This window comes from Oxyura jamaicensis, chromosome 3 (genome assembly GCF_011077185.1).
Source record: "Oxyura jamaicensis isolate SHBP4307 breed ruddy duck chromosome 3, BPBGC_Ojam_1.0, whole genome shotgun sequence".
In the NCBI taxonomy this organism is placed as follows: domain Eukaryota; kingdom Metazoa; phylum Chordata; class Aves; order Anseriformes; family Anatidae; genus Oxyura; species Oxyura jamaicensis.
In genome coordinates this window covers 32,555,270-32,574,612 of record NC_048895.1, presented here as the reverse complement: position 1 = coordinate 32,574,612, position 19,343 = coordinate 32,555,270, and the positions used below count along the sequence as shown (strand labels likewise).

At 36.8% G+C, this 19,343-nt stretch overlaps 1 protein-coding gene across 8 annotated transcripts in view; it reads left to right on the top strand.

Moving 5' to 3' along the window:
• Positions 1 to 19,343, top strand: part of MTA3 (metastasis associated 1 family member 3) — a 159,968-nt gene that overhangs the window by 82,460 nt on the left and 58,165 nt on the right. For all 8 annotated transcript variants that reach the window (XM_035323293.1, XM_035323295.1, XM_035323294.1 and 5 more), the window contains 4 exons: positions 702 to 801; positions 5,901 to 6,089; positions 11,106 to 11,180; positions 16,896 to 16,954. In XM_035323293.1, coding sequence (XP_035179184.1) covers positions 702 to 801; positions 5,901 to 6,089; positions 11,106 to 11,180; positions 16,896 to 16,954 — 423 coding nt within the window. The remainder of the gene's footprint in view (positions 1 to 701; positions 802 to 5,900; positions 6,090 to 11,105; positions 11,181 to 16,895; positions 16,955 to 19,343) is intronic.

The window sequence follows — 19,343 nt, the reverse complement described above, 5'->3', positions numbered from 1 at the left end:
TCACTATCATGCTAATCATCCGTCTCCATGCCTTGTATTTTATTGCTGTGATACATCTAATAAATGCTACGTAAAAATTGTCAACAAAAGTGCAACAAAAAGGTAGAGGTTTGGAGAAAAAGTTGTCCAGTTTCAGTAACACTGGGATGCTTTTATTAAGTAGGCTGAGAGAGCCACTTGTTCATTATTACTTTACACCTGTGACAAAAGGCGATTTTGGAGGTACTACTGTGCTTTGCTTTACTAATGGAAGCAGTAGACATGCATTACTGAAGTGAATAAAGTGTTATTTCCTCACTGGAACATGGTGAATCCCTTTTTAAAATTATATTGTACAGTGGTTTGGCTTTCTAATTTTAAGAACAATAGTTGCAGTTTAAAAAAAAAAAAAAAAAAAGACAAAACGAGTCTTTGGCTTCACAATAAATAAATTGGTACGTAAGAATTTCCCTGAATATCATATGTTGCCATGCTGCTTCAAATGAGTTGTTCTTGTACATAGGATGTTCCTTTTTGGTGGGAGACGGTCAGAATTTTTACATTTGTTGGTTTGCTTTTATAAAATGGCCCTTTGTTAGCAAAGATCTGAATGTGATGTTTTAAAATGACCCCTTGGTGGGTATGGCATAAAATGGTAATAAAAAAGAAGTTAAATCTTTTAAATGTTTATGCATTTACTGTTTATTCTTGCTCTGTTGTAGTGCGGTTGGCACGTTTGCTCGAGCACTGGACTGCAGTAGTTCTGTCAGACAACCTAGTCTACACATGAGTGCAGCTGCTGCTTCCCGAGACATCACACTGGTAGGTGATTTGTTAAAAACCCTACGACTCTTTTTTACATGTGTGAATTCAATAGTACCTTGCTACTTCAGAGTCTGCCCCCCCGATGTCTGTTTACCTCTGGATACCTGTGAGGAAGATCATGTATATGGTAGATAATTCTGTGCATTTTCTATAACCTTCTAGTGCTGCCCTTGTAGTCATGCTGTAAATGGTTTGTAATCTATTTAAAAATATCTTCATATGTGATGATTTGCATGGGAGGGTGGATAATACACATTGTACACAGCTTCAGTCAGTTCAGTAGTGGAATTTAAAATACATTTTAATAAAGCTAAACGTTGTTTAGGTTATATCTTATTATAACTGTATCTGCTATTTTTCTACAGTATAAGTAATCAGACTTTGTAAGCAACTTTTTGAAATAACATTTCACTTAGGATATCCTTAGGATGTTCACTTGGTTTGTTGAAGTAGTTGCTATAATAGCATGGAAATAGAATGGTTTGGGTTGGAAGGCTTAAAGACCATCAGAATTTCTTCCTAATATCTAAATGTACTCCTTTTTAGTTTTAAACCATTACCATTTAAAAGCATTTAAGCACCTACATCTTTTAGAGAAAGCTTAAAAGTATTTTAATTACAGACCAAAGTTTTGTCTTTGCATATTCATAGCTGAAATGACAAGATGTGCTGCAGTGATAAAAGCGTGCCAGGAAAGCTATGTGCAAACGAAATCTTACTGTTTCATAGAATCACGTTTGATTTTGTCTTTCCAAAGACACCAGCAGAAGGTGCCTATTTATTTATTTATTTATTTTAATATTTGCGTACAGAATCATGGAGATGGTAGCTAAGCCTTAAGTAGGTCTATTACTCATCAGATAACTGAGTATTTGAAGTAAAGGACGCTCAAGGAAACTAACAGATCGCTTTAAAATGGTTGAAGTACTGCTTTATACAGTGGGTAGAGAGCTCCTGGAATTCAGTACCTCAAGATTTTGTGGGAAGAGACAATGTTTGTAGGTTAAAAAAAAGGGGTTAGAAAAATTATGGACAATGGATCCATAAGTAGACACTAAGGAGAACAAGAAGTGCACAATCTGGCATTCCTAATTCCCAAGGCTTACAGGTGTTTGTGGAAGAAATGTGAATTAGCCTTAAAAAGTTTTTATATTTTCTAGCTTATTTTCTATAAGTGACAGTTCCTTATGATGCTGACAAGGACAGAATACTTGGCTAGGTTGACGACTGCTCTGACTCAGTAGGTCAGATCTTAACATTCCAGATAAATTATATTAATTAGTATGATGAGGAATATACAATTTCTTATATTTTACCACGTGTTCTCAAAGACTATTAAACAGGAAACAAACTTAGTCTGGGCTACTGTAATGCGTGTTCTCAAAGACTATTAAACAGGAAACAAACTTAGTCTGTAATGCAGTAAAGGCAGTGGTAAAATGTAATGTTTTCAGTAATTTTCAAGAGTTTATTCTGTATTCAAAAGCTGCTTCTCTGTTTCATGCTTGCTGATATGATGTTACTGATGCTCCTTTCACATTAAATCCTTTAGTTTTTCCATCAAACAGCTCTTCCATTTGACATTTTTCATTTTATTAGGATTCCTTTGGATGAAGAGTTTCTAATAAATCCCACACACAGAATGCCCATCCTTCTTACTGTATTCACTGATAAATAGATTCATCCTTATAACAATTTCTTTGTATTTGAAAGTACGTGTGCAGTGCTGCTAATAAAGGGATACATTTAACGTTTGAGTGCCATATAAATGTTTCTCCGTTGCAAATGATCCATTAAGTTCCATTACACTTAATGAAAGGCATATCTTATAATGAGGCACTAGAGGAGCCACCCCAGGTTTAATTATTGTGTCTGTCTGTTCTTTCTCATTTTCCTACCCCCTCAGCTTTTTAAAACCTTCTTTTGCTCTTTGGCAAAGTACTTCCTTCTAAGTTAAGAAAAGACATATTTGTCATTTTAGTAGTTATTCTTTCATAGTTTCCCATGTTAATTAGCAGCATATTTTGAGCAGCAGTTCGTACAGACATTTGCAGAACTTGTGGTGGATCTCACTTGTGCTTTGAAAGGGATGTATGTGCATAATGCTGAGAAAATTACCCTGTCTGTATCCTTAGCGGCGGCTAACCCTTGCACCTGAAGTGTTTCTAATGAGTTGTTTCAGATAGAGATGGCTGTAAGCAGTCTGATAAGCACAGGTTATAAACACGAGTAAATTCGGGGGGGGGGGGGGGGGGGGGCCCCGCGGGGGGTACGCGTTAGGGAGGTCTGGTGATCTTAATAGCAAGTGAGGGGCTACTTTCAGTCTTCCTTATCTTGAAAACCTGGGGAAGGGAATAAGATAAGGTAGAAAACAACCAAATCATCCAGAAAAACGTTGCTAGAAGACATGAAACAGTATGGATTTAACTTCTTAGTTGATAGTATTTTTTTTTTGTTGTTACTGATAGACTGGTGAGGCAACTAAAACTTGCATTTCTGGCACACTCAGACACAGTATTTTCCTTTGTAAAGAAGACTTGTCTCTGAGAAGAGAAGGAAACTGGAGAGATATCCTGTTTCAAATTTCTAAACGTTGCACAGTGCATACACCGATTGCCATTAAAGCAAAGGAGGTTGACAGAGTCATGGTGTATTCTGCTTGCTGGGGCTTATTCTGAAGAGCCCATGCTACTTTACTATAAGGAAGTAAATCTGTTCTTTGATGTCTTTTGAAAATTTAAAGTGTGAACAGATCCATTCTTTCAATTTTGAATGGCAAGATGTTTTAATGAATTTTATTAAACTTCCATATATGTAGCACATAAGATAAACATGTCTAAAGTGATTGAATTAGTCTATCTATATTCAGTTCCCAATTTGAGTGCTTTGTTGGAGGCAGTTCAGTCTAGTTTATTTAACTGACTACTGAAATTGCATGTTTTGGTAACTGTTGGAGCTTGTTTGCAGCGCGTCCTGTTACTCCCTTTTTTTTCCCAGCTCCATGCTGCTTCTCTTTGCTTAGTACGTAGTTTTTTCCTTTGTCTGCTTAATTTTGGACTTGAAGTTCCCTCTGTCTTACGTGGCTAATACCTTTCATCTGGTGGGACCCCTCATTTGTGCTGCACAGTGTGCTCCGGTTAGCACACTAAGCTTGCTTAGGGAAGTGTGCTTCTTCCTTTGTTCTTCAAGGTCCTATCTGGGAGAGGCACTGGCTGGCAGTTCTCCTCAGCCTTATGCTCCTTAGATATTGTGTTCCCATCAGTTGTTTCCTACAGTCCTTGAATTCTTGGGTAAAGCAGATAAAAAGGAGATACTCCTGGACTTTGTCTTGGGTGCTAGCAATGTCTTTGGGCTGCTCCTGCTTTTGCTGGCACAGCTTACTCGTGGCAGTGTGAGAATCTGACTGAAGGTGGGGGCTGACAAACCTGCAGAAGGCAAAGAGTGTTACTGCGGGAACTTGTCAGTGGTCTTTTGTCACTGAGCAGCTTAGTGAAGACACCATTTACCACAGTTCTCTGTCAATCTCCCCTCCTTTTTTTTTTCCTTCGTAATACCACCAGAAAAAAAAGTTTTCTGGAATCAGTTGTTTATTTTAGATGGAAAAATGAATGTAAAGCAAGAGCAAGGTCCTGATTTATTCACTTCCATTGTCATTTTTAAGAAATTTGATGTCAGTAAATAGATCTAGATATAGCAGCTGCTTGGAAAATGTGCAGAATTGTTTTTCCATGAGGGCTGCAATTTAAATAAAGATTTAAAACTTGGTAACATAAACTGAGTTCAGTCTTTAGGCTTGCTTTGTTCATTGCTTACATGGCAAGCCATAAATCAGTAATTTAATTTTGCATTCCCTAATCTGAAGATTATGGCTTTTAGATGTTAAGTGACAGTTATTTCCATATTAGAATACTTCATGTTAACAATAGCTTATTCTCAAGGCTGGTAAATTTGGCTTGAACCATAAGTAAAGTGACTTACTGTAGGATAACAGTGACATTACTTCTTGCAGATGAAACAGTTCAAGAATCTTGTCCCTGATAGCTTTCAAAGAGGTATATTGAAAGCTGGAGAAAGACTTAGCCTACTCATAGGAAATAGCCAAAAACAATAAGGAGAAACCATTATTTGAAATGCATTTTGTATGCAGAAGCTCAACTGGAATTACTGTGTAAGTGTTATACTGACACACAATGCAAGACCGTTCCTTCCTTGCAGTGTTTCAGGTGTCATAAGATGAGTTTAGGGCTGTGTGAGAGACTGCATGCTACCCTTATAGCTCGTCACTACAGTGGGACCAACACGTGGGAGGCTAATGTTATGCAGTCACACACAGACACGGTATTGCACTTTAGACATCTAATACCTCCTTCAGCACAATGATTGTGGTGATGGGCTTTTGGGATACTGAGTCAGAAAGACTTCTTGCATGTTGCTCATCTTCCCTATGGATGGATCTGTGATGTAGTTGATTACTTTCATGTTCCCCATCACTTGTGAGTATCCAGTGTTACTTCTAAAGTGAAGAATGCTATAATCTGATTGCTCTTGTTCAATTTTTTAAAGGAAGGTGAAGTAAACAACAAAAAAATTATTTACCCATCTCTGGAGTTTATCAAGGGAAAAACTTGCTTGTTTTTCAGTGCTGATGATAATAAAAGCAATAAATGACTTCTTTGTCCAGCGGTGAGAATATTAAGCACATGTTTTCTGTGGAACTGTTCAGTTACTATTTAGAAGTTAATTAAAATTGTCCATCAGTCAGTGTACATCACTGTCACTATTGAGTTACCTGAAACCAATTTCTACCAACTAAAGATTCTCCAGAAATGCTGGCTGGTAATGTACAGGAACTAATTGACTAATGTCATTTTTAGTAAGCATTTCATTAAGGTATTTCCTTTCCCAAATTAAGTAATAAACAATTTATTTTCTTTGTGTTCCACAGTGGGAGATCTGTGATAATAAAGATAGATTCTAAATTTAGCATTAGTTAAGGCTTGTTTTATGGTGTACAGAAAATAATACACTGAATTTGTGTTAATTGAAGTGGACTGCTAATTAAACAAGCTTTTTTACTCTCTCCTTCTCCACGTTAGTTTCATGCAATGGATACATTGCATAAACACAACTATGATTTGAGCAGTGCCATCAGTGTTCTAGTGCCACTTGGAGGGCCTGTGTTGTGTAGAGACGAAATGGAGGAATGGTCAGCATCAGAAGCTAGTTTATTTGAAGAGGCATTGGAAAAGTACGGGAAGGACTTCAATGACATTCGACAAGACTTTGTAAGTACTGAAGTAGAGTACTTCTTTGCTAACATGTTTTTTTGTGGGTGAGCATAACTGCTTTCTGTATGTTTGGAAGATTAGCTAGAGGAGAAATTTGTGTAGTTGATGCAGGTAAGTAGCGTGCATGTACATTTTATACAGACGAGTCAATATTCTTTCTTGTTTGTTCTGTGGTTCAGTGGTTTACTATCGGGTAGGGCATTTCATATGCAAAGGTGTTTTGATCAGGATGTTTACAAAGACCTGGAAAATCTGCAGAAGCTTCTCCACAATTTGTAGTGAAATTGATTGTCAGCTATATGCCTGACTCCCCTGAGTGTTTTCGGAAACTCTGGAGTTTCCTTCTTTGATTAGTAGAGAGAAATTCATATTCAAATAGCTTTTAAAGTGCACTGCTTTGAGTTACTTTGACATATTAGATATTTTGGCACTTCTGAAAGATGAAGCAAATGTTTTCCAATACCTTCTAACTACCATTTTTGGTACTGACATGTCAGACCACAGGACAGCAAAACTTTAATTTGCAGAAATCTTCTGCAGAGTAATGAAATGAAATTACTTCTGAGACTGCTGAAATTGCTAGTTATTTGTTTACAATTTTTTTCTTGCATGCTTCCTGCAGAACCTCCTTGCTTTCAATGAAAAATATTTCCTTTGTCATTCTAAATTGTTCAAGTTGGGCTTTGTGAAAAGGTTAGGATATGAGCCAGAATAATTTCATTACTTAAGATTGAAGTTGATTGAAACATTTTCACAACAATTTCATTCTGCCTGACTCGGAGAGTTCAGAGGTTTTTTTTCTTTGCAGATGTTACTAATAATCTTTGTAAGAGGAAGGGAGAACTGTGTGGTAAAATGTAGAAGTCCTTCCAAGAAAGTGTGTGGAAGGGTGGGAGGAGGCTTGGCACTGAGCTTAGCTGTCTTTATCTTCACTTTCACAGTTCTGAAATGAAACAGATAATTGAATGAATGTGGGAAGGGAAGGCCATTGTTTTTCTGAAGAATTGACATTTTAACAGGTGTATTATATGTATGTGCTTAATCTGAGATTCCTAAGGGAGAAAATATTCAGTGCAATGAGTTCATAGTGTGAAGTTGAAAATTGTATCATGGACAAAATAGCTCTCACATTCAAGAAAATATGAGTAGAAAGGAGTATTTTATAGACTTTTACAAGTTGAGTTCTAATACAGCTTTGTGACCAAGTGAATCTAAGCCTTGTCTCTGGTATTTATGTATTTTTTTTCTGTATAGTTGTGAGACATTGCACGTAGTTAAATTCTGTTGATACTAATACATTAAATTGATACAGTGGAGAAATGCATTGCAGAAATAGCTTTTGTGTGTCAATGTTCAAATGCTAGATATTCCAGTGAGTTCAGTAGAAGCTTTTTAAAATGTTTAGTTTTATCTCAGGTAGACTTCTGATAGCTTTCCTTTATCGGTGAATTTTCCTTCCCAAAACATAAGTCCTTTTTTCCCTTGCCTTCCTACCAGAATGAAAGAGATCTAGAGATGGGGTTGCACGGGACACATTGATGATAAGTCAGAGTACAGCAGAAGTGAATATAGAGCAGTAATCACTTACAGTCCCTTTTAGCTAATACAGGGGTTGTTGTCTAGCCCTAGTCACTGTTTTTTAGCCTTTGGAAAAAATAGTGTCATTTTTAAAACATTAGAAGAATATCTGTTTTACATATCAGTTTATATGATATTGGTAGAAGTGCATGCGATCTTGATACAATTCTATGCAATTTGGAAGCTCTCAGTTGTATTAATCACGTAATCTTGTGTGATAACTTAATTTCTCCAAGTAAAAGTTATGTATTCTCACTTGCTGTGTAGTATTCTAAAGTAGTAGAGGTTTAAAAACAAGCACTTAGTTTTAAGTAGTTATCTAAAATGGCCCTTCAAGATTTAGATCATGGATATATCAGAAGTTTCTGCAGGTTGAGGTAGATGGAAATTTTTAGTGCTTAGCAGTAACTATCCATGACAATACATTTATCTGTTACCTGGTATCATCCCTCGTAAATTACCTTTATGTGTTGATAAATCTTGAAAGAAGGAGCTAATGCACTGCTAGCGTATGTGCTAATTTCTTTAAGCGTCCATGTCCATTTCGTATCTAATCCTATGCTGTCAGAGATTAAATTTGAACCTAAGCAGTCAGAGATGTGCCACTGCACAGGCGAGACTGCCATGGAGTGTAGCAGAAAGGGACTGGTAGCAGTGTTCTGAAGCAGAACGGCTGTGCAATACCCACCTGAGTCATTATGTGCCAGAGGAGTTGTCTTCTGAATCGGCCCAGATTTGCAAGACACAGCAGCTGCAATTGCAGCCCTTATATTGCACTTCTCTAAAGGGCAGGCTCATTTACTTTCCCAGCAATTAGTAAGAACTAGCACTCTTTGACATTCAATGTGCAGCTCAAGCTTTAAGCTATAAACATTAAATATTAGTAAGCAAGATTATTATAAATTAAGTGGTGCAAAGGAGTTTACCTTTTTTTAATAGACAGGAGAAGCTCATTTGTTATCAAATTACCGTCTAGCCTTTGAATAATCATTTTCATCTGCTGTTGACTCATCAACTGTTAAAGGAGTTCATTTGCTGAGATTCTGCTGTCTTTAAGGAGCTATGTGAATCCTAATCAACCTAAACTTTTAATTAAATTTACTTGAATTACTTCACATCCCAGGGTAGTAAAATGGGAGAAGAGTGAATATTTTATATTCTGTAAACATAACTATTTTCCTAATGGTAAGAGACAGCTGTTATGCTTGTTAATTCTTAGTTTTTCATTATCACAATTTTCCATGAACTGGTAACTTTCATGTCTCAAATACCACAGGAAACACCTTGGGAATCAAACTCAAACTGTTTGTATAAAACAGGAGCTAGATTCTAGTATCAGAAAAACATGGAAATAAGCTTTGAAGTTAACATGTTCATTTTAAAATAATTGAAATCCTGGGTTTTTCATGCTGGTCTGGTCTGAGTAGTCCATTTTTACCCTGCAGAAAAACAGAAATGGAAAATTCCCTTTCCCTGTTCTTGTTTTGCTGTCATCTCATTGCTGGTTTTGTCCTGCAAAAATGTCTTGTAGAAGGTCACTTCCATTTATTTCGAATAGTGTTTAATAAAATCTGATAATGGGAGTAACTTACTCTGTATCTGCTCACAGTTTCTGTGACAGTTAAGGGCAACTTAGAGACAATTCACCTGCCTCTACAGTGTTTTGTCATTGAGGTGTGCAAGTAAACAATACTAAACTCTGTTAAACAGGTTTTCTTAGTTGTGATTCAGTGTAAAAAAGATTATGGTTATCCAGTTCAACCACCTTAATTGTCTTTCATTAATTGCAGTTACCTATGGAGTGAACAGACATACTGGTGTCATAGTTAAAACAGCCAGATGGAAATATCTTCTGGAGTGCTGGTGAACAGTCTGTGACATGATTGTGTTGTTAGGATAAGTGTTGAGGAAGGAAAGTAAATATGAAGAAGTTAAAATGGACTAGCTGGTAATGACAGGTAGTTAGGGTGACAGTTTCATCTGGATGTTGGGAAGTACATGGACATGTGGGCTGAGAAGCACCAAATGCATGCATTAGTCACTGGCCTTTACTTGGGTAGATTTCTTGTATGGCATCATTTACCTGAGAAGGTAAGAGAGTTTTGTCAAACTGAATTGTGTTGCTATTTATTGCAACATCAATTTATGCATTTGTTAGCTAAAAGCAAATAGACAACACTGGTACTGCTTGGACCAGAGATTGACCCACCGTGCTACACTGCCTGAAAAGGAATGCACAACTGAGTCTGGACCTGAATCCCAGGTCGTGACAAGCAGAGATGGAGCCAAACTTGGTTCCTCCGAGTGTCTGCAAAGAAGCAGAGTGTAAAACTGGCTGTGAGAACCTGCATTTTGGCAGAGACATCTTGATATATTTTTTCTTCTGTTGCCTTTAAGAACTTGATGAAAGGTTCAGGAACCTGTTCTTTTGGCTCAGTACATAGAGAAAATCCCTAAGTGGAGTAAGATTACAAAGAAGTTTCCATGCCTGGATTTTCTGGGATTTCCTGGAAAATGACGCTTATCTCTAGAGAGCTATGAATATTGGTATTAATGCATGCTTCCATAAAATACCACGTATAAAACAGTAATGTGTCTCCAGGTTATGAAGAAAATTGTATGAATCCTGTATGAGAACTACTGATTCATATTGCAGAGATAATTTATGGTATTTAATAGATAATTCAGTAGTAATTACAAGTGGCTGCTGTGCTTAATTTTCTCCGCTAAACTTAGGTTATGATTCCAGTTTAACACATTTTTGCTTTACTGATGAACATGTGCACCCAAAATTGTTATCAAGGTAATAATATTCAGTTGCTCTGAGCTTGTGCAGACTTCCGTGAGATACTTGATGTCAGTATCACTCTTAATTGCTTAAAGTAGGATTTGTCCCTTGCATCCTTTTGTTCGCTGTTTAGTCATTGACTATGCAGAGCTTTATGCAAAACCAACAGTATTATATGTGCAGCTAAGTTGTTATGGGATTTGAAAAAAATGTGAATTAAGTACTATAAACCGTGTATTTTTTAAGAGTAAAACTATTATGAGACTTGAACACAGTCTTTTCAATATGATAAATTTTAGTCCTCATGTTGTTTTCTATCTGAGGCACTTTACAATAGAGTTGCTACTACTTTGTGTTTCCTGGTGCACTGGATTCTGGTTTGATAACAGTTAAACAAATGACATTTGGCTTTGATGTGCAATACTGCTGTGATTCTGAATCTTTGTTAATTATAAAGAAAGATCGTGTGTTATTAGTGGTGTATACATTTATATGCATATAGATTTCAATGTGGGTATTTAATGCATGCATATTTTAAGAATCATGTATCAACTACACATGGTTTTAACATGTGTTTAATAAAATGTGAACACTGCAATTTCTTTACTTGTATACTTCCGCTTTAATTTGTAACAAATGTTTTTCAGCTCCCATGGAAGTCGCTGACTAGTATCATTGAATATTATTACATGTGGAAAACTACTGACAGATATGTGCAGCAGGTAAGTAAGTTAAAGGCTATTTCACCATGAACAAGTCTGCCATGCTCTTATTTAAAAAAAAAAAAAAATCAGCTTGTTAAAGAAGAAAAAATAGTGTTCTTCAAAAGAAATGTGGCGGAAGTGTATGGTAGTATTTTAGGCTGGAGACTAGTGTTTTTGTGCTGTTCACAAGATGTATTGCCAAATCCTAGGATGCCTGTTGTACACCGTATAGCTGTGAATAGCTTTTCAAGCCATTCGGATTGTATGCTGGTTTGTAGCAATGTGATTTCTGGTTCTTGCTGTGCTGTGGAAGAAGGAAATGGGCTACAGAGCAGATTCTCTAGGCTGTGAAGCTGCATATGGGCCTGAAAAAAAAGGAAAAACATGTCATGTTAAATGTGGTTTCTAATGTTATGAACGTTTTGTTGATGCTCCATGCTAAAACATTAGTTTGGCATTACCAAGATTTAAAAACAAAGTTGAGTGCACATAGTGGATGTATTTATCCTTCTAAATGAATGTTTGAGTCCCTCTGGAGCACAAACATGGTAAGATAATACTGGATACCCCTTTGAAGCACATTTAGGCAAAACTTGAGTGTTAGTAATTTTTATATATTTATTTACTCCTTGTTTTAGATACTCAAAATATTTTAAAATACTCCATTGTAATTTATGACTTAACATTTTAGTTTGTAGCTCATTTACTTGGATAATTAGTAGCAATGTTAAGTACAGCATGTTGAAAATAAATTTTACGCTCTGATGATGACAGTTGTATTGTTAGATGCGTGTTTGGAGTCATTCCAGGGTTTTTTGTTACAGGGTGTCAGAAAGTGATTACTTCAGCTTGTTCTGTGGTTTGGTGGCTTTTTGTTTTGTTTTGTGTTTGTTTGGGTGTTTTAGGGATATGAAAAGTAAAGAAAAAAGTCTTTTACCACATAGTAGAGTCTTGAATTATCACTAGAATATTTTAGTAGTATGGATAATACAAAGACAAAATAATTTGCTCTGTATTCCAGCATGTTTTTTCAGTATGTCTTCATTCATTTCACTTTTTAGCATGTTTTTTTTTTTTTTTTTTTTTTTAATCTTTTTGTTTATCTTAAAAAGATGTTGTCAGCAAAGATTTGCTGTGCTGTTCCTCAGCTCTTGAGGAACAGGCAATGGAGGATCTTGTAGAATCAGATAAAAAGATTTTATTGAGACTAAAAGCCTTGGAGTAAGGATAAGTCTTAGGATGCTCGGAGACTGTTTTTCTTTCCTGTGAAATTTTTCTGAAATACTTGCTCTGGAGTTGTTGGCATAATGCTCTGAGACTCCTTTTCTGAAGTTCTGTGGGGCTTCGTTATGATTCTGTTGCTACAACAGTCAAGATGTGTGAGGTGCTGAGTTTGTGTAGCATGTCGTAGGATGAGGTTTTTAGATTCGCGTGCAGGAAAAACATAGAATGCAAAAGAATTCATGGTCATCAACAGCCTGAATACTCTTATAAATGTAAGCCTTACTTGCAACTAAAAGTTGTAATATCCTAACTCAGACTATGCCATAGGATTTAATGTTCTAGACATGGTCTTTTAAGGTCATGCATGATCATCAAAACGAAAAACAGCGTAGGCTGAATACTGCATTTCTGTGCTGGCTAACGTTTCTGTAATGCTTCCTGACCAGAAATCAGAAGTTTGTCCTGACATTGTTCAGATTGTTCTGGAATGGTAAAAATAATACACAGTGAAAACTATATCTGTAGGGTGGTTTTGTTGTTGTCATTGTCGTCCCCTCCACCACCAGAACAAGCTGTGATGATTGAATGCATTTCAGGGAGAAAATATGTTCAGTAAGAAAGTGGCAATTTTGGAGTCATTCTTTTCTAAATACCGCCTTTGAGGGATAGAGCAGCTTTGAGGAATGGGGAAAGAAAATGTTGATGTACATTCTTGAAGCTTATACATACATAAAGTACAGACTGAATTCTGTATCAATGTGGTTTAACTTGAAAATTTTCCCTTTAACTATCTGTTTAATTCTTTGTGTGAATTAGCTGGAAACGGAAGGTTTCCATGTCGTAAGTGCTACGAAATGTTGTTTTTGTTTGGTATCTAAATGTGATGATTTAATGATGATAAAGATACTGCTGTCACCTTCAGAGCATGTTCCGTTCAAGTCAAGGTGAAGGGAAATCATAGAATCATAGAATGGCTCAAGTTGGAAGGGACCTTAAAGACCATTTATTTCCAACCCCCTGCCATGGGCAGGGACACCTCCCACCAGGCCAGGCTGCCCAAAGCCCCATCCAGCCTGGCCCTGAGCACCTCCAGGGATGGGGCATCCACAGCTTCTCTGGGCAGCCTGTGCCAATGCCTCACTACCCTCTGAGTGAAGAATTTCCTCCTAACATCTAATCTTTTAACATCTCCCCTCTTTTAGTTTAAAACTTGTCCCATCACTACATGCCATTGTAAAAAGACCCTTTCCTGCTTGATTTATTACATGGAAATAGAGAGCTCTTCCACTCTGAGGAGAATATCCTTACAGAGTTGCCAGCTCTGATCAGATCCTCTGTTCCTAAGGGCCGTATCCCATGGGATCTCATCCACTAATTCGTTGAACAGTTGGAAGTTGGCTTTTCTGAAGTTCAGTGTCCCGACTTTGCTCCTAGCCAGGCCCATATCTCTCAAGATCACAAACTCAACCAGGGTGTGGTCACCACAACATAGGTTTCCTCCAGTCTTAGCCTCTTTAATGAGCTCTTCTGCACTGGTGAGCACCAGGTCCAGTAATGCATCTCTTCTGGTTGGTTTGTCTAATACCTGGACGAGGAAGTTGTCCTCGGTGCACTCCAGGAGTCTCCTGGATTGCTCACTGGAAATAGTTACACTGAAGTCCTCTGTCTGTGTTGAACCTGTCTAGCAAAACTAGTTCAGGCCTTCAGCAATACACATTGGTGATACAGCACTTTCCATGGCCATAGCATTATATAGTGTCTCTGGAAGGTCAGATGACTCATTCCACTTGATGAAATGTTCTCATGTTCCTTGTTTTCTTCTTAAAAATCTGGTTCAATACAAAAGACTTTTAGTAAGACTTTTCAACAGAAAAAGGGAGAACGTGTCTAAGGATAACTTTATTGTTGTGGTACAACAATATTACATTTCCCTTTCATTTATTTATTTCTCTTGTTGAAGATGCTACTAACATAGGAAAATGGTCATTTCTCAGGATAGTTATCAGTTGATATTCATAACAAAAGTTCCAGGAAAAAAAATTACTGTTTGATTTCAAAGGCAGTTGATTTAAAAGTAGCACAGCCCAGATGAGAAGCTGGGATAGTTTAGGTTGACATCCCTATAACGCATGCTGTATGACTTGTTTGAAATACTGTGTAAGATCAGACTTAAAAAAAAAAAAAAAAATCAGAAAAACATTCTCTTGCCTTTTTACATTGCTCCAGTGATTTATTACCCTTAATACTTATTCTTTGTACAATGAGACCTGCTTGTTATGAACCTCATGGAATGCGTGTTATCTGCAGACCTGGAGTCTCACATGCTTTTTCTGTTTGCAAACAAATTATATGGAGTTGAATATAATAGGAAGAGATAAGACAGTTGTGGAAAGCCAGTGACCCGAAGCTTTTAAGAAAGAGGTTGCTCTTGAGAGCAGAGCTTTTCTGCTGGGGCTATAAAGAAAAAATGTGCTCAGACTAAAAACTGCTAGTGTATGAGACCTGGAACATGCTGTTGCTGTTCTTTCTTCTCTTTCTTGTAAAAACTGACCCACATAGGCAGATCATACAATGTTTGTATTTCTGCCTGTTGAAGGTAATGCAGGGTTGCAAAGCTTGGTTGGTGCAGGCTAAAGACTGGAACTGCATCAGACATATCAGTGGAAGTCACTTCTGTAGCTGCTAATAGAGCTTGGCATCTGTGATGAGGAAAAAACGGTAGGGAAAAAAGCCAGTCTTGGAAGTAAATGGAAGAGGACTCTCCTGTTGAATAAGAATTAAGGCATGGTGGCACAGACTGGTTAAGAGTCTATTTATAGTATCAGATTGCTCCTTAAAGACACGTTTTTGCAAATGAGTGTTATTTATAGTCACAGATTTCTCCTGAAAGACAGTTTTTGCAAATGAGAGTTATAGTGATGGATGGCACAGAGGCAACTTTCTGAAATGGAAAAGAGCAGTGGTTTACATAAGGAAGCTTACTCAGGTTACTCAGCCAGAAAAGCTGATAAACCCTGTGCCTCACATCAGGATTCTGGGAAAAGACTCCCAGAGCAGAGTCTTTTGATGATAATCTTCTCAAGGGGAGAAATATTTTTCTGGATTTTCATCCTTGCAAAGATTGGATATCAAAAAATAGGAGTTCAGCAGAGAACTGAAAAAGTAGGAGAAACAGACCGATACTTGAACACCTGGAAAAGAAAGGGGGAGTCTTGGGAGGCAGGGAGATCATGATTTATTATTGCTGGATATCAGTGCATTTTCTTTGGTTGTTGTGTTTTGTTTTGTTTTTTTACTGTAAGAAAATTGACATTGTGACAAACCCTTTTTTTCTTTTGTTCTCCAAGTTAACAGAAGTAATGTCCTGAATACAGGAAGAGTAGGAAAATATTATTTTTCCTTGATATTTTATTTGGAGGCAAATAACCAGTAGACAGCTGAACTCTGTATTTCTTGTGCCAGTGCTGAGAAAATTGTCATCATTATTTGTATCATCTTGAATCTCCCACTGTTCTCTGGCACTTGCAGTTTGGTTACTGCCTGACATGATGGAGAGAGAGTAAAGATGCAGAGTAGCAAAACCCTTCCTGAAATCAAAGGACTCCAGTTTTTACCCAAGAAACAGTGACATGTAGCTCATGATTTTCAACCGCACTGAAGTGTCTTCTGTTAACTGTCAAGGTTTTTATGCCATTGTTTCAAAGTGTGAGGTTGAAACCAAAGAAAATTGTTGTCTACAAAGTATTCTTTAGTAAGTTTCCTGACAATATGTCATGGGTAACTTTCATGTGCAAAAGTTTAAGATCATACTGAGTAACACTGACATAAATAAGTTGTCAATACCACCTCGAGTGTAACGTAGTAATACTGCCTTGGATACGACTTGTTTTGAGTTTATTGCAAATACGAAGAAAGTCATAACTTAGTACATTCAAAGAATATATCAGTAGTAGTGTAGCTCTCGCTACTGCTGTGTGTTCTTCAGAGAATTTTAACTAAGCAGAAGCGGTTGTTCAGTTGCTTCTAACAGCCAGTGGATTTTCCTGTTCCATTTCCTTATACTATTTATAAATTACTAGCCGTAAGTCTGACAAAGCACACAAAAAGTACTGAATTACTTGAGGAACTCACTGTGTGCGATTTCATACTTATTTTCTACTTGTTCTGTTATGAGGGTTAGTCACTATGTCATACATGTTTATTTAGATGTGATTTATATAAATTGTAGTAGTAATTGTTTTGTAGTAGCTGTTTTTACAGGCTTGTCATATGCTGAGGCTTGCAAGTTTTACTGGGGAGTACAGTATATTATCATTTCAAACCAATAATAAAAATGGACAGCTCTAGTTTTCTATGGTTTTCATCTTGTAGATTTCTATACTTCTTTTGGAGGCCCTTGTGGAATCACCAAATAATATACAAATAATTTAAGGATGGATTGTATGCATTTTTATGAAATTGTATACTTGAAGATAATAAAATATTTTACTGTGTTAATTTTTCAACTAGAAACGTCTGAAAGCGGCTGAAGCAGAAAGTAAATTGAAACAAGTATACATCCCCACCTAGTGAGTATAACAATGAAGTCATTTTTTGAATAATGTACAGGTAAAATTGTAACATGCAGCAACATGAGTGGTATTTTCATAGTCTTAATTCTCTTAATACTTAGTTTTTTAGTATTTCTATACAGGCAGAATATATACATACAGAAGTATAATCAGAAAATGCTGCAAATCTTTGTCATAAGTGAAAACTTTGTACTTAATTCTGCCCATTGGCATTGACCTCCAAACTGTCTGTTCTGGAAAGGTGAGAAGTTGATAAGGTGCTACATGGACTGCTCACAAGCGAGGAGGGCCTTGTTGTTTAAAAGCAGTTTTTCTGGAATAATTGCTTCAGAATCTCTGTAGCACAACATTTCATATTTGTGCAGTATTTCAAAATAGAAGCTGTTGTTGATGTAGTAACATAAAATCAGAAATCCATTTTTGTTACGTTTTTATCTTGTTGATATCCTTTGTTCTCGAGCTTAGAGGCAAGATGTTCTGGCTGTAAATGAAAGGTAGTACACAGCCCAAGCTTTTGCCTTTGGTTAGGTCTTATTGATGAAATCTGTTTTCTTCTAAGAGATTTTTTTTTCTAGTTCTTTAGATTTAAACTTGATTCTAGATCTGTTTTTCTTAATGTGTAGTTGATAGAAACAAGATATAATCTAATTTCTCTTACTGTAATCTTGAAGAAAGGATTACAGATAACATTCTTTTTAAGCTTTGTGTCTATATCAAGTACACGTATATGTGGATTTACCCATTGATACAAGTATTTATATAGCAGGAGACTAGAATACGAAATGAAATACTTCAAAAATCCATTGTTGCCTTTCTGATTCCTGGAATAAGTTGGATACAATAAACATTAGTTTACATATTTCATACAGGCTGTTCTCTCTTAAAAAATTTAATACAAACAGATTGTTAAATTCAGTCTTTTGACCTCATTTGTAAAGAAACTTGAGTTTTTCAAGTCAAGTCTCTTAAAAATGGCATGTTCTTTAAAAGAAAAAGTTAATTTTGTGATATGGATAATCCTTGGCATCATAGGCGAGAGCTGTATGTTGAAAACTCTGGTATGAGTGTGCACTACCTCTTGCATGGAAGTGGCTGCTTTAGGAAAATTGTTAGGGACTACTGTACTGTTTGACAAAAGCCATTCTGAATTGCAGGGGGGTTGCCTTCCTTTTGCCTTACAATTTTTTACCATTTTTTTTTTTCCTCCATGTCAAGACAAAATCCATAGTCAACGATAAGAGAGTAGGAATTCTTATGTCTTTGATAAGTGTGCAATTTACAGCTCTAGTGGGCAAATGGATTGCTAACACTCTTTGAAGACTGATTTATTGTATTTGAAGTCTGAGTGCAGTTGATTCTTAGAGCTGAATACCTTTTTGATCTTGGTCATAAGGTATTTAATTTAAAAGCAAAGTTCTGTCCTCAATAACCAAAAAGTCCCTTTTCAATTCATGGTTGCTCTGGAAAGTAACTAAGCAACAGATTGTAAGGTAAGAGACTTAATGGTTGCTTGATCCCTTCTCCTGTACCCCTAGCCCAGAATACTTCTCTTGAGTACCTTGGGAAGGCACTTGACATAGAGCATCTGCAAGTTGGAAAGGAAGAGTCTCACTGGGTGTAGTCGAAAAAGGGAGAAGGCGAGGAGATAGATTTGCTTGCATTTGGAGTAGAGACTTGATATGGCAAAAGATTCTTGTCCACCACAAAGGCGTGGTGAAGAAGCAAGGATACCTTATGCAGGTCATCATAGAATGGTTTTGGTTGGAAGGGACTAGTTCATCCAGTTCCAACTCCCCTGCCATGGGCAGGGACACCTCCCACCAAACCAGGTTGCTCAAAGCTCTGTCCAGCCTGGTCTTGAAAACTTCCAGAGATGGGGCATCAGCAGTGTCTCAGGGAAACCTGTTGCAGTGCCTCACCACCGGCCTAGTAAGAATATTTTCTTAATACCTAATCTAAACACACCCTCTTTTAGTTTAAAGCCGTTCCCTCTTGTCCTATCACTACACTCACTCCCTGACGGAGAGTCCCTCCCCAGCTTTCTTGTAGGCCCCCCTTAGGTACTGGAAGATAGTTCTGTTGTTGTTTTCTTTTCCCTTCTAGTTAGTCATTCTAGCTAATCTTGCATATATTTTAAACTATCTTAAGTAGTGAATAATCATTTTATGAATTATTGAATCCAGTCTTGCATTGTGTAGTACAGCTTGTAAGACTTAAATAACACCAACAAAGTTGGATCTTTGGGAATACTGTACTTGACCTGGTGTGGACTGTGTTCTCTCCAAATCAACTCACCTGTGAAGTCCTACTTCACCAAAACATTAGTAGGTAAATAATCATAACGTAAATATATATATATATATATATATATATATATATATATATA